Consider the following 14,275-nt stretch of genomic DNA (forward strand, 5'->3'; position numbering starts at 1 on the left):
AGCTATATGATCATCGGGTAAGTTTAATATTGAAAAATGTTATTTTCATTAGTAAAATAAATTTTTGAATATACTTACCCGATGATCATAAATTAAAGGACCCACCCGTGTTCCCCAATAGAGACCCAGTGGACCGAGGAGAAAATTGGTTCTGTGTTGACATCGAGTACTTGAGTACCTACTTGACAGATGGCGCTGTTGAAGTACACCCCCACCTGTATAGCGATCGCTGGCGTATTCCGCCCGTAGGTTTTTCTGTCGGGCAGCAGAGCTGACAGCTATATGATCATCGGGTAAGTATATTCAAAAATTTATTTTACTAATGAAAATAACATTTTTATATTACAGACTGTTTCTATCCTTCAAATGTTCTTTATTTAGACATTTTAGTGAATTATAAGATTTCTAGTGAACTATTCTGATACTGTGCCATGCAGATTTGAGATACACTCACACACAGAGCCTCAAATTCTTTAATTACTTCAGATCCCTCTTCTGCTGCTAAACCATTTCCACCAGCCTAGTCCCTCTTATTACGAGGCAGAAAACTGAGTTGGTAGTCTGGATCCTGATATTCTTCCACTTGTTAAGTAAGCTTTCTTAAGCAACCTCGTATTTCATATACGGCGTGGCATATCTTATGAGTCCCATTGAACTGAATGTTGCTGAAGAAGTTTCTGCTAATGATGATCATGTGCATCATATTTGAAATGGCAGTGCACATCGTTTGCTTCTAAGTTTGACCACTAGCTCATCCTGGGTTAACTGTAGCGGAAAAATGTAAGCTCTAGTATTTCTACTGACAAAACAAGTTCCTTATACATATGTGTAGGAGGCCCTGTACCCAGTTGTAAACCAATGGGAAGCCCCAGTAGTAATGTCTTGGTTCATCCTTCTGGAAGGGAAGATGAGGATGAAGAAAACTCTAAGGAAACCCTGAATGTGATGAAATGTCTATCTTTCAAACCTTCTTATTGCTGAAAAATTCTGATGCTGCTTATTCTTCCAAGTCTTTGGAGATGGCTGCTTTCAAAATTATAGACTTTAGTTTTCAAATTTTGTTGTGGATAGAATCAATATATTGTTGTCTGAAATACAATGCAAGGTTAGTATTTCAGGTTCTCATTTTGCCTTTAAGCCTTTTATATCTCAAAGATGTTTTGACCTGTATAAGACTAATCAGTTAATTGATCTTGTATATTTCAATGTAATTTCTTGATTTGAGCCCATCATTACTCCTAATAAGTGAAAATGTCTAAAGGCAATGTTTTCAAACTGGTTTACTAAAGAAATACTGTTAGTGGATAATAAAATAAGACGCATTCTTGGAAATACTTATATTTGCAGATTCTATATTAAGAGGTTATTGCTAGTCTTATAGAAGAGAAAGTTGTAGGATTTTAAATTAGTTTTGGATTATCTGACATGTTTAAATAAAACTGTTTAAGATGGAGCTCCCAATGCAATGTCAGCCTTTGTTTGTGTTATGATTAAGAGAAGAGAGCAGGTGTGCACGTCTTAAGGTGGGAAGAATCTTTGAGGCTCAAAAACATTAATTAATTTCTTCTCTTTTTTGGGGCCAGTTTTAGATGTAAAACAATAGTAGTTCCTCAAATAAAAACCAGGACTCAGATTGGTGCTTTGAGTCTTTTTCTAGGAATAATCTGTGGTCCAATATCTTTAATATCCTCAGAATTGTTGTTTAGGAGTTCCTCTCTTGCCAGTGGTAGAACATCAGGATTCCACTCAAACAGACATGCTGGAAGGGTTGCCAACCGGACTCAAAGATTTTATTGGAGAATGGTATTACAGTCTTTCCTGGAAAATTCCAGTAGGAGGAAGGCTTTCCTACTTCCCTTATTTTTTATGTACATTTTATTTTGTACATATACAGTACTGTATATAGTTGGCCTTCCTGTTTTGTAGGAAAGCCTAAAAATAGCTAAAATTAGTGAATACTTAGTGCTTTAGGGTGGGTCAACTCACAAAACCCCCCTGGAACACAGAATACAATACAGCCTAGGTGCAGTTGACCAACACACCAGTTAACCTACTGTATGCACCACAGTATATTGTTTGCATGAGTTTTAGATCATGGTATTGTAGTTCATACTACTTTTCAAAGGTAATTGTACATTATTACCACAGCTTCACCACAAGGTAAGACGACTCATAACTCGGAAGTCGCTGCCACTCCAATATTGCAAACAAAACAAGTTATGGACAGTGTTGCCACACGTACGATAATTATCATACATGTACAATGAATATTGTACGATAAATCAGCCTTGGTACGATGTACGATAGCATTTTTCATTATCGTACAGTTTGTACGATAATTTTAAGGTTCCTTAGTGACAGCCAAATGTACCTAGGAGTTAAAGTTATATAGGAAAAGAAAGCTCAACAGCAGGAGTTTTTTCAGAGGTGTAGAAGTTTCTTTGTAGTGGCATGCACAGAAATAAAGAAGAGGTATAATTCCAATGATGGTGTCCTGTTAAAGCTAAACTGTCTGTCCAAAAAATACTCTCTCATCAGAATTCAGAGAAGGAATCCTTTCCTTTTTCCCTCTTGCATCGAAGCTTCCTGTGATTTTACCCCCATATGAATGATCAACAAAACACTTGTTTGTATCCGATACTGTAAAGAAAAAAAAGTCACTAATTGTTGATGGTTGAAATACAATCAGAACTGAAAACAAAAGTACTGTACAAAAATGCCCTAATGAAGCACAATTATCTTTTTTAAAATTCGTGATGTTTAAGAACGAGATAATGTTTTATGTTTAAACTGATTGGTCAGCTGACGAAATTGAATGCCGTGTTTTAAGGCTTAACTTACTGTTTAGTATACATTAAAATACTGTAGATATACTATTAGTAGTTCACTTCAATGAACATATGAATATTTATCCTACCACAAGTAAGGAAATAAGATAACCAAAATGAACTTTTTAAGACATCATAAAGTTTTATGCAGTAAAATTAATGCTGCATGATGCAATCCTTACATCACTGCACCTTAAGGATTGCATTTATATAATGTGAAGTGTACGCTACACTTACAGTAGTGTATGTGAATGGTAGTGTAACAGTCCTTATCTAGAAACAACCTCTAAAAACACACACACACACACACACACACACACACACTCTCTCTCTCTCTCTCTCTCTCTCTCTCTCTCTCTCTCTCTCTCTCTCTCTCTCATATACATTAAATTTTAATATATCTTTTTAATTTATTTTCCTTTCATTGTTTTATATAATTATATTCTGCTTATTGTTTTCTTTTAATGATTAATGATACTTTTCTGTATAATAGATTAAAGCAATTTAGTTTATATAACTTGAAGGATGAAAACAAGACTAGTCCACATTTGGTAAAATATCTATGATAGTTTTTCTTTCATATTTCCTTTGTATTGTTTGTTTTTCATCCCTGTTATTCACACATTTTTATTGTTCATTATACCCTTTCTTATTTCCTTTTTTTCAGTATTTCCTATAATGTTTTGCATGTTAGTTCTTTATGATATTGAATAGAAATAACACAAAATATTATAGGAAATTCTGAAAGTTTACTTCATTAAACCAAGATATTCATCTCTTGTAGTCTTTGGACACACCCAGTATTTGTGACACCTTCCCTTGCAAGCTTTACATAAATTTTTTGCTTTATAAAGAGATCTTTTTCCTCTATCTCTCATATTTTATAACAGAAAAATTTCAGTTTAAAAAATAAATCTCTCTAAACATAGCGTAAGATAAGAACATGAAATGTGACCTTCTCTAACTTCCATTCCTCTTCCATTTGTGAAAAATTCACACCAGCTTGAGTGGAAAAAGGGGTGACAGCTCTGATTTATGAGCTAGCTTAAATATAGGAAAGGAAAATTAGTTTGAGTTTGTTAAAATCGAACACGATGCATATCATCAGAGTCCCTTTGTGTCAATAGGCTTTGGAGGAGGTGATATGATATATGATGATGATGATATCTTATCGTCACATAATGGCGCTTCTAAAAAGCTTTGTTTGAAAAAAATGCAAATTTCTTTATCAACAAATAAGGATGTTATTGATTATTCTAAATTCTATAAAGAATTCTAATTCTTATTTTTTCTTCTTTGAAGTAATATTTTTAATAGTAATTATTCAAACGTACAATATTTGAATAACAATAATCCAATTTCAAAAGCTTCTTTTTCATGTGCACTCACACACACATGCACACACTTTTTTATAACTGTAATGCAAATTTATATTTTTCATCAACATTTTATATTACATATCAAATATTACTTAATCATAATGTATGTATGAACTCTTTTAATAATCTTTATTATTAGAATTTCTATGTAAAGGGTTCATCACTAAATAGTTTGCATGTGTTAGCTACAGTATAAAGTTCTCGTGTATATTTGTTTTTCATAACTGCATTGTGCAGGGAGGGAAATGGCGCAAGAGGGTCGGGTGGAAAGGAACACAAACAAAATTTTTATTAAAGTCTTATGTTTCATTAGAATACAAACAGTTTGCTTGCTTTTACATACTTCATCCTTGACACTGTGCGACATACTTGTCCTTTAGTACTTAGGTTCCAAGTAGACTGGTGGGCAATATTCACTTACTTCATTCTGGTATATTAATTCTAAGTATGCAGAGGTGTGCTGCTACTAATTTAACAGTTTGTGGGTGGCAGGAGACAGACCACAACTACTCCCAGAAGGTTCAACACAGTAGAATGAGAGTAGCATTTCCCATTACATCATACTCTAGAATGAAGTATAAGCTAATTTCAAAAAAATTGTCTTATTGAGAAAGTCTTTAATGATTTTCTGATGAAATGTTTTAACTCTTTCAGTCTACCTCATTTTGAGCATTGTTCTCCTGTCTGGTCTTCAGGTGCTGACTCTCATCTTAATTTGTAGGACAAATTCTTGTGCTCTATTAATTTCATTTTGCTGATCTTAATATTATTCTGTGGCATCGTTGTTCAGTTATATTTTAGGCATCTTACATAAGCTTTTTCACAATTCGGACCATTCTTTGCATTTAGATCTTCCCAGACAGTACGTAGTACTACGTATGCAGTTAGTTTCAACAGTCTTGTCTTCACCATATGACTCAACACTACACAGTATTTTAGAAGTTTTATTTCAGCTGTGTCCACATTATGGAACTATCTTTGGTGGAATTTTAGAAGTTCAAACTTGCAATGAATGTTTTTAAGTTGAATGGGCCAACATAAGTCTTTCTTCATATTTTATATATGACATATCTTTCAATGTTACTGATCCTAAGATATTTTATATTCTTTATGCATTATTTCTCATATATTAACTAGGATTGTAGCTTAGCTAGTAATAATGATAAGAAGAAAAATTGATCTTCTACTGCAACCTTTTTTAGGATCGTTACTTTATTATAAGCAAGTTTTAATGCTGTTATCTTCATAACTACATTTATTTAAATTGTTTGACTTTTAAATATCTAAGTAATGGACTAGTAACCTCTGCCAACGAAGTTGCGAGGAGGTTATGTTTTTGCCCTTGTTTGTCTGTTTGTTGTGAATAACTTCCTGGCCACAATTTTACTCATAGTGAAACTTTCAGCGATTAATTGCTATGTTGAGACATGGAAGTCATTAACTTTTCAAGTTCTAGGTCAAAGGTCAAGGTCAAACAATAGGTCGACTGAATTAACCCTAACCATAACCCCAGGTTTGCACCTGGTTGTTACACAGATGTCAAATATGCTTACGGTCTAAATTGATTCTGGGAAAGGCAACCTGGTTTCGAGAAATAAGCTGCCGTGTTGGTGGCCTGCACCTAGAGTGCTTTTCTATTTAGGCAATGTTTTTTGCTTAAGGTCTTTTACTCAATTCATTTGACAATTACAAGTGTGTTTATGTTTGTTCTGTATGTAAATGATGTGCTAGATTATAATGATGGTATAGAAACAGGTTTTTAGGTTGTGTGGTCTTAAAGACCCAAATTATGTAGTAATTTCTATATAATTCATTATTTTAATGTATCATATGTTTGTTGTGTCATTACATTTGAGAAATGCTAGATATTTTTTATTTTGATAGAAGTATGATATGTAGATCTATATGAGAACGATACCACTTCAAATAGTTTTCGTTGCTCTTTTATTGCACAGCTTTAAAAAAACGGTAAAATTATTATTGCACTGTACTCATGACCTACATAGCAATGAGCTTTATGATTTTGTGGTATTTGGTCTCATATGTTATACATTTTTAGAATATATTAATTGCATGTCTGAATATGGTTAGCATAAAACACATGAAAATGCTTGGATATGATTGTCATGTCTTAAAACTAATAATCTGATATTAATATCTACAGAATGATATGCAACTAATCTTGTTATCCTTAGTCTTCCGTAAAAGGTGTTTTGGTTTGCTACTAACACAACTTTATTTTCCAGTTGGCACACCTGTGTCCTTATCCTGTGGCTCCATGACCTTGGCCTCAACAGGCGACCCACAATCCCCTGGGTCACCTACTCAGACTGAGACAGCTGACCTTCATGACTTCGATACACGTGACCTGGAGACCCCTAGTGTAACTCCTTCAAGGCAAGACACACTCTCCCCAGAGACATCAGTTACTTCCAGTCCTCAGCGTGGTCATGACCCTGAGTACCCTCATCATCCAGGTCAGCACCGCCACTACCAGAGGGATCCTTCCCTTGACACTAACTCTACATTTTCCTCACGACAACAACTTAACTCTAATCCTGCTCTCATGGAGGGTTCTATCAAAGATTATTCTTTCATTGATAATCGACTCTATCAGGACCAAGGGGATGATAGTGGTGATAATCTCTCTCATGATTCATATGAATTGATAGAACGGGAAGGAGGGAAATGGAGTGGTTCACAGTCTAGTTCGAGAGTTCCCAGTAGATCAGGGTCAAAATTGATATTAAATAATGAACTTGGTAGCACGGAGTGCTTAGAATGGGCTGAATTGAAAGGTGAAGAAGGTACTCGAATGCGAACAACAAGTTATACTGGTAGCCTTCCTCGAAGTCACGGTAGTACCTCTAAATCTCAAACTAATGGGTATACTGGTAGTCTTCCAAGGACTAGAAGCAGCAGTCAAGCAGGTAATCTGTCTCGTAGCCTGGCAGGAAGTCGAGCAAGTTCTAGAATAACCCTTGAACTTCCTCTCGACTCTCGCCAATCACAGGTAGATGATGAAGACCTTGCGAGTCCAGGCAGCCCCGAGTTTCATGAGAATAGTGTATGTGAAATTACCAGTGAGAAAGGTTATATTATGTCAACTCGTCACTTAGGAACCCTTACTATTACAGATGGTGCCTCAGTTTTTGGTCAGATGACACATCCTCGTCATGGTATGTTAGAACACCAAGATAGTCTCCCAGAAAGTACGAGTATTAGATCACGTTCCAGTAGTCGATCTATGGTGGGTAGAGATTCACATGAAAGTCTTCGGGATATTGGAGATACATCAGCAAGTATAAGTACAATGACAACTAGGTTATCAGCTAGCATGAGGGCAGCTAAAGAAATGGGTCATTATGTAGATTATGGCTCATCTCAGGAGAGTTTACACAAAATGAGCTCTTGTGAAAGTGATGGAGGGTCTTCCCTCTCCTCGCATACAAGATCATCCACTACTCCAAGGCCACTAGATTTACAACACGGAGCTTTTTTGCAGCATAGAAGAAGCACCTCAACTAGTCCACCAAGTATAACATCATATTCCTCCCAAGCTAGACCTAGATCCATGGACTTTACTTCACTCCATAAAAAACCAATGTATCATATGTACGGAGGAGCTGGACGGGGAAGTGATTCTGGTGGTAATACTGACAGTGACATTTGCTCACCACTAGAAATTCCTCATTCTATTCCCCCTCATCCAGAAGATGTAAGAGAAGAGGAGGAGGAAGATGATGATTTGACCCCATCGCAAGAACAAGTTCAATTTCTTCCTCCACCTCCTGATATGGATCTTATTACAAGAATTAAGGGTAGTAGCGATGAAGAGGAAGATGATCAAGGTGATCTACAGGATCTAGATTTAGAATCGGAACAAGAGGATCAGATCATCGTTGTCATTGAAGAGAAGGAACACCCTCATATATTTGATTTGGAAATTTTACCACCACCTCCTGAAGTTAAAGAAGAATCACCATCTAGTGGTGAAATGGATCTCACCGACACTTCTCGGGAAAGAAAAATAGATGAAAGTGATGCTTCGGAACGTACTGTTATAGAGAGATATAGGCTTCCTGATGAACGTCTTAATAAATTAGGTTCTAAAGACAGTCAAATGAGTATAGAAGAAATAGATGAATCGATACTTGATAGAAGACCATCACTGCCTGGAGAAAGACGGCAATCTACTCATGATATTGGAAGAAAATCTCCTTATCCAATAAATGCTGAGCGAAGACCTTCTGGTAACATGTCTCCATTACCTGTAGCAGATAGAGAACGTCGTTCTTCTCTTCACGAATCGGAGAGAAGATCTCCCTTTTTAGATAAGGAAAGAAGGTCATCAGTTCATGATGTAGGTAGACGATCTCCATATGACAGAGACAGAGACGATAGGGAAAGGAAGTCGTCATCGTCATCAGAACACAGAAGCTCGATATGCTCTGATCACCGTAGCTCAGTGTCTTCTGATATACGAGGGTCGGTTTCATCAGAAAGACGACCTTCGCTTTCAGATATAGGGAGAAGATCCTCAATATCAGTTGAACCTGGTCAGAGGTCACCATTCTTTGATGTTCCTGTCTTCGAATATGAACCTGAACGGGAATCAGAATCTGTAGAACCTGATACGTCTTCGTCTACCCTTGCATCGGCATCAGAAAAGAGTCCGACGGCATCTGATACTGAAAGGAAAACTAATTTCTTTGATGGCATAATACTTGATGATTCTTTAATTAGTATGGATGAATTTAATGAACCACTTATACCTCCAGAAGAGCCTGATAAACCGCTTTCTTCCATATCTGGGGCTCATGTTGTAGAAGTTGTAGAGGGAATGGGGGATCATAAAGTAATTGTAACTACAGAACCAGTGGATGAGGACAAAGATCTGGAAGATGTTTTTATACCAGACAAAATTTCTATTACGAAAGAAGAAAGTATACAGTCTGTGGAGAGTGAAGATACAGAAGAGCCCGATGAATGTCCAGGAGCTGTATGTTTTGTGCCAAAATCCGGAGTTGAGGTTCCTATGGGTGCTACTGTAGAAGCAGAAGAGGATTTAGACCAAGATTATTATGATGATGATGAAGACGATCATGCGCAGATGAGCGATCAGTCTCCTCAGTCTCCAGATATAGCTGATGAATACCCTGATGATTACCAAGAGCCTGAGTATTACCAGCCATTCACCCGTCAAATTGATGTTGGATATGCATTTCCATCTAGAACTTTATCCCGTATCAGTGAAAGAAGCACAACCTCTGAGCAAGAACATGAACAGGATCATATAGGTCTTCCTGAGCCAGAACCAGAGCCTGAACACACTGACAGTAAAATTTCCACCCCTACTGAAGAAAAGCAACCATCTATTCCATCTGAAGAGCAGCAAGGCGAATTACCTTCTGATTATTCTAATTCTACAAGTGATGATAATCATAGTGACAGAAGAGTAAGTTTAAATGCTGAAGAACCAGAAAGCGTCCCTCAATACGCTTCAAGGTTTTTCTTGAGAGATTTACCGGAATTTGTGCCAGGGGATGAGAGCGATGAATTTCCATCCCCACCAAGTTCTGCTTTTTTAGAGAATCCTCATACTGAATTAAGTCATATTGAAACTTACTATATGGAAATTAATCAGAGAGTAAATCTAAGTAGTGAAGGAATTTACGATAATATTCCAGTAAAGTTTGAAGGAATCCACGAAGTTTCTGAGTCGGAATCAGCTTCTGAAGAAAACCACACATTACAAGAACCCGAAAATAATTTAGAGATGTTGGAAGATATCCAGCAAGTTGAAGAGTTAGAAGAGGAACCGGGGACATCGGGGACTAAAGAGAAAGGAAGTGCCACCAAACCCAAGACTCCCACACGCTTAAGGAGAGAACCTTCTTCTCCCTCTCCTCCCCCTCCTCCTCCTCCTCCCAGACCGTTTATGAGGCCTCCTTCCCTTTCTAGAAGCCCAAGCCCTCCTTTAACTCCTCCTACACCTATTGCTAGAGAAATGCCTATTACTAAACCTGATGGGTCCGCAGCCATTGATTTAAGGCATCGTGTAGCTATAGATTTTGAAGTAAGAGGGACTCACCTCCATGAGAGTAGGGAGAACCTTTCTACTGCGGGTCTAACTGCTCAAACTGATAGTGGAGAATGGAATAGCTTTTAATACATTCTATTTTTCATTTTTCATTTTATAGATTTAATGTATTTGTTACAGGGATCTCACAGAATGTGTTGTTACTGTCTGTTATGATGTCTCACTCCCTTTATTTGCTCACATAAATTTTTTTATTGACACCATCATATTGAAACACTTGCACTAATTTTTTTTTGTGCTTACATAATTCTAGACTTAAGGATAAGGATACTTATGCAGACTCCAATTTGGTGCAGTCATCGGAAATTTTTTTATCTATTGTTTATGTGCTCTGAAGGAGAGCACGCTGGAATTTCTGTTATCATCATACTGATAGTTGATGTTCATGAGCAATATATTTCACATCATGCAAAACTTGGTTATCAATAGTATTTTGATGTTGGTATTTGTTCTACTGCTTCCTGTTACTGTTAAGATAATGAATCCCAAGAATTCATACTCTAAAACACCTATGTGTTATTGAAGCTCAATCATCAGTTTGTGAACTGTTGTCTTATTTTAAGCTTATGATTTAAAATAGGGAAATAAGTAGTACCACATGCACAACGATAATTTTTCATATTTATTAGACATAGAACTTTATCCTATTTTAAGGGATTTATTTTCATCTCTTTCATTAGCTACTATTATTTGAAAGAAAATAAAACAATCATATGGTTTGACGTTGCTACTCAAGTAGCAGTGTAAGATATTGCGTCAGTTGCTTCTATGTAACATTTCAGTCCTTTCTTTGTTTGGAGTGATAAAAGTGCTCAGATTGGGCTACTTGAGGTGTGAGTTCAAACTGCTGCAATATTATCTTTAAATTAAAGTATTCTGCGTTCTAAAGTATAACATGAAAGAAAATGTGTTCATTGCAGTTTGATACATACCCCATAAAATCACTTATATTAACACTGGTATTATAGTATCATTCTATGATATTTCTATACTTTTCGAGACACTTTCAGACTTTTTATTTTTTCAATACAGATTTTCTCATGTAATTTCAATGGGATGAAACTAAATTTTTTTAGTGGTAAAAAATCCTTCATGGAGAGTAAGGAATTTGGTTATGCATCATTTACCTTAAATATGAGAAATATGGTAACACAGGTTTGCACAATCTAACCCTTAAATAAATTGAGAGTATCAGGGGAATATTTAAGATGAGTGAGATGACTTCTTTTACAGCATGTCTGTTTCAGTACTTCATAAATTTTCAGTACCAGAACAGATTCCTATGTCATATGAGTGAGTCTTGGTATTTTATTCAAGGAAGGTTGAGATAGAACTCTGGTTTCAGCATTAAGTGTTGGAAGTTCAAGGAAGTTCATTAATCCTTGTATCCTTTTAGTCATAAATACGGTAAATGTGAATGAAAGGCGTTTGTTTTTTTAGTTACAGAAATATTTGTTTAACAGTATTCTATTTCTTATTGCTTTTGAATATAATCAAGGCAGTACAAAGCTCTTGAAGTCGTTCAACGCCAAGATGGTGTTTGATCATCTGTTTTGATAATGTAACAGAATCTTTCCGACAAAAACTGAAGGGGTTTTATTTTACTTTTAGTTTAATATAAACTGTTCATCTGTGTTCATTGTAAACAGGCCATTTTGCTAAGAGCTTTGTATTTCTAAAAGGTTCTCATAGCATTATCTTTTATTAGAATTTCAATTGCAATATTTTACTTTCATATTTGAGAGTGTCTTCCACTTCCATACAATAGGATTAGTTTCTAAAGTTGGCTTGCCAAATACTTTTTGCTGACTATTGGGGAAACTTGCCAGATATAGTTAATTTTTTGTATCTAAGAATATTGTCTTTTACATTTTACTAGTAGATGGGATCATTGATTTTTATTTTAGTTTAGAGTACAATGCTAGGAGTTTTCTGAATTCTTTTTATGGTGAAACAAGTGGCCTTTTGAGTTAAATTGATATCTAATATAAGTTATAGTTTTAATAATTTAAGCTAATATTTATAGATTAAAGATTAATTACTATATTTTACTAGTAGTAGATCCATAATTAATTTTGTCTTATTTGCTAATCGTAATAGATTGAGAGTAGAATTACTAAAAGAAAATGATGCATAAGCTATTTGAAGATTGACATTCCCTTTATATCTTCTTCTCAGGTAGTATATAAATTTTGGATTACTGTAATCACAACCTGGTTTACTAAATCTGGTCAGTAATAATAACAAATTCTTAAAAAGAGTCGGTCCCATGAAAATTATTTTTGTACAGTATATGAACTGTCTGGCTGAAATATTTAATGATATAATTGATGTGAACAATCATTGTTTACATAGCACTGTGTACACATTTCGTGCATAATAATTAAATGTTTGAAGTTATCCATGTCAAGTTTATTGTGAAAATCAGTATTTTTTCTATGAAACTCTCCTGATGTCCGTAATGCTTTTCTCTCAAAACCTGGTTTATGTTGACTATTATTCTAATAAGAAATTTCCTGTTTTCTTTCCTATCAATAGGCTTAGGCCTCCAGTACAGTACTGAGACAATCTGGGATTAATGGCAATAATCTTCTTGGCTTGAGTATGTCACAGATACTTTGCTTTCTTAGTTTACTCGTCACTCTCACGCTACAGGGTTGTCAATTTAACCTCTCCAGATTGTAGATTTTTTTTATTTAGGTTATTAGAAATCATAAGGGATGTCTCCTGAATTTCTTTGTAATGGCTGTGTAAATTGTTCAATTAAGTTATTTCTGTGTGATCATGATCCTCATTCTGTTTGTAAGAGTCATGCCAGGTGAATTATTGTGATATATATAAGCTTTGTTAGGAATGTGAATGGCTTTGTTCCTCTTATGGAGAGATGTGTTTTGATGTTAGCTGACCAGATTAAGAGTTTCAAATGTGAAAGGAAGCTAATGTTTAGTTCAAGGAAAAATTCAGAGAAGACTAGGGTATCTGATTACTGTGAGGTTATAATGTTAATGCCACTCAAGCTATTAACAAGTTTTCGGGGTTTGATAGTAATGAGCTTCATAAGCTAAAGTACATTCCTCTTTGGCTACATTATTCTTCAGGCAAAAGCAGAAATTTTGGCCGAGTTTTACCACGGGATCTGCCTAAAAATCTTCCTGGTGAGGAAAACGGCCTATAAACGCTGTACTACTGAAAACCATCAAAACATCCGCCAAAAATGTATGAGACGGAAAAGAGACAACATTTTGGTGTAACGCAAGCCAAAATTATTGCCATTAACTGCCAGAAACTCAACACTATACTAGAGGCTTATCTTTTGAAAGGGGAGAAAATGAGAAATTGTTTTTTTGAGTTAGGGTAAAGTCAATATAAACCAGGCTTCAAGAGAGAAACATGAATATCAGGTGAATATAGAAATAATCTATTTTATTAAAAATCTGTTTTTGTGAATTATCGATAAAGATATAATCAGACCACTTTGAATTCATGAAATTCACATCAAATTTACATAATTTTCAAGGGAAATTAAGGTACCTATGAATAACAAGAACTATTACAGAGAAATATGCATTATTACAGCAAAAGATTATAACCATCGTTATCCATGAGCTCTGACATATTTGTTTACCTTTACTAATCGTTTATTTAAATATTTTATGCTATTGATAATTAAAAACAAATTGGGAATGCTGGAATAATACTGTATTCCATTTTCTCTGGAGTTACTTGTGTGCCATATGAAGTGCTAAAGGTAAATCTTATATTAGTATTATTTGTGAATTGGTAAGGAGCTGGGAGCTGTTTCTTTTTTTTTCCTTTTTTTCCTTTTTTAGTTTCTTCACGTTTTGATGACTATTGTTCATTAATCCTCACTTGGAATTTTCTTAAAAGTTAATTAAGTGAAAATTGAATAGAGCACCTTATGAGAAAATGTGACAGTCATGTAATGATCAAGTCAAGATAAATGA

At 35.2% G+C, this 14,275-nt stretch overlaps 1 protein-coding gene across 6 annotated transcripts in view; it reads left to right on the forward strand.

Moving 5' to 3' along the window:
* Cdep (Chondrocyte-derived ezrin-like domain containing protein) overlaps window positions 1–14,275 on the forward strand; it is a 262,650-nt gene that overhangs the window by 145,552 nt on the left and 102,823 nt on the right. For 4 of the 6 annotated variants that reach the window (XM_068371013.1, XM_068371014.1, XM_068371018.1 and 1 more), the window contains one exon: window positions 6,454–6,684. The exons of the other annotated variants lie outside the window; for them this stretch is intronic. In XM_068371013.1, the coding sequence (XP_068227114.1) occupies window positions 6,454–6,684 (231 nt within the window). The remainder of the gene's footprint in view (window positions 1–6,453; window positions 6,685–14,275) is intronic. 6 annotated transcript variants of the gene reach the window in all.

This window comes from Palaemon carinicauda, chromosome 3 (assembly GCF_036898095.1).
Source record: "Palaemon carinicauda isolate YSFRI2023 chromosome 3, ASM3689809v2, whole genome shotgun sequence".
Taxonomy (NCBI): domain Eukaryota; kingdom Metazoa; phylum Arthropoda; class Malacostraca; order Decapoda; family Palaemonidae; genus Palaemon; species Palaemon carinicauda.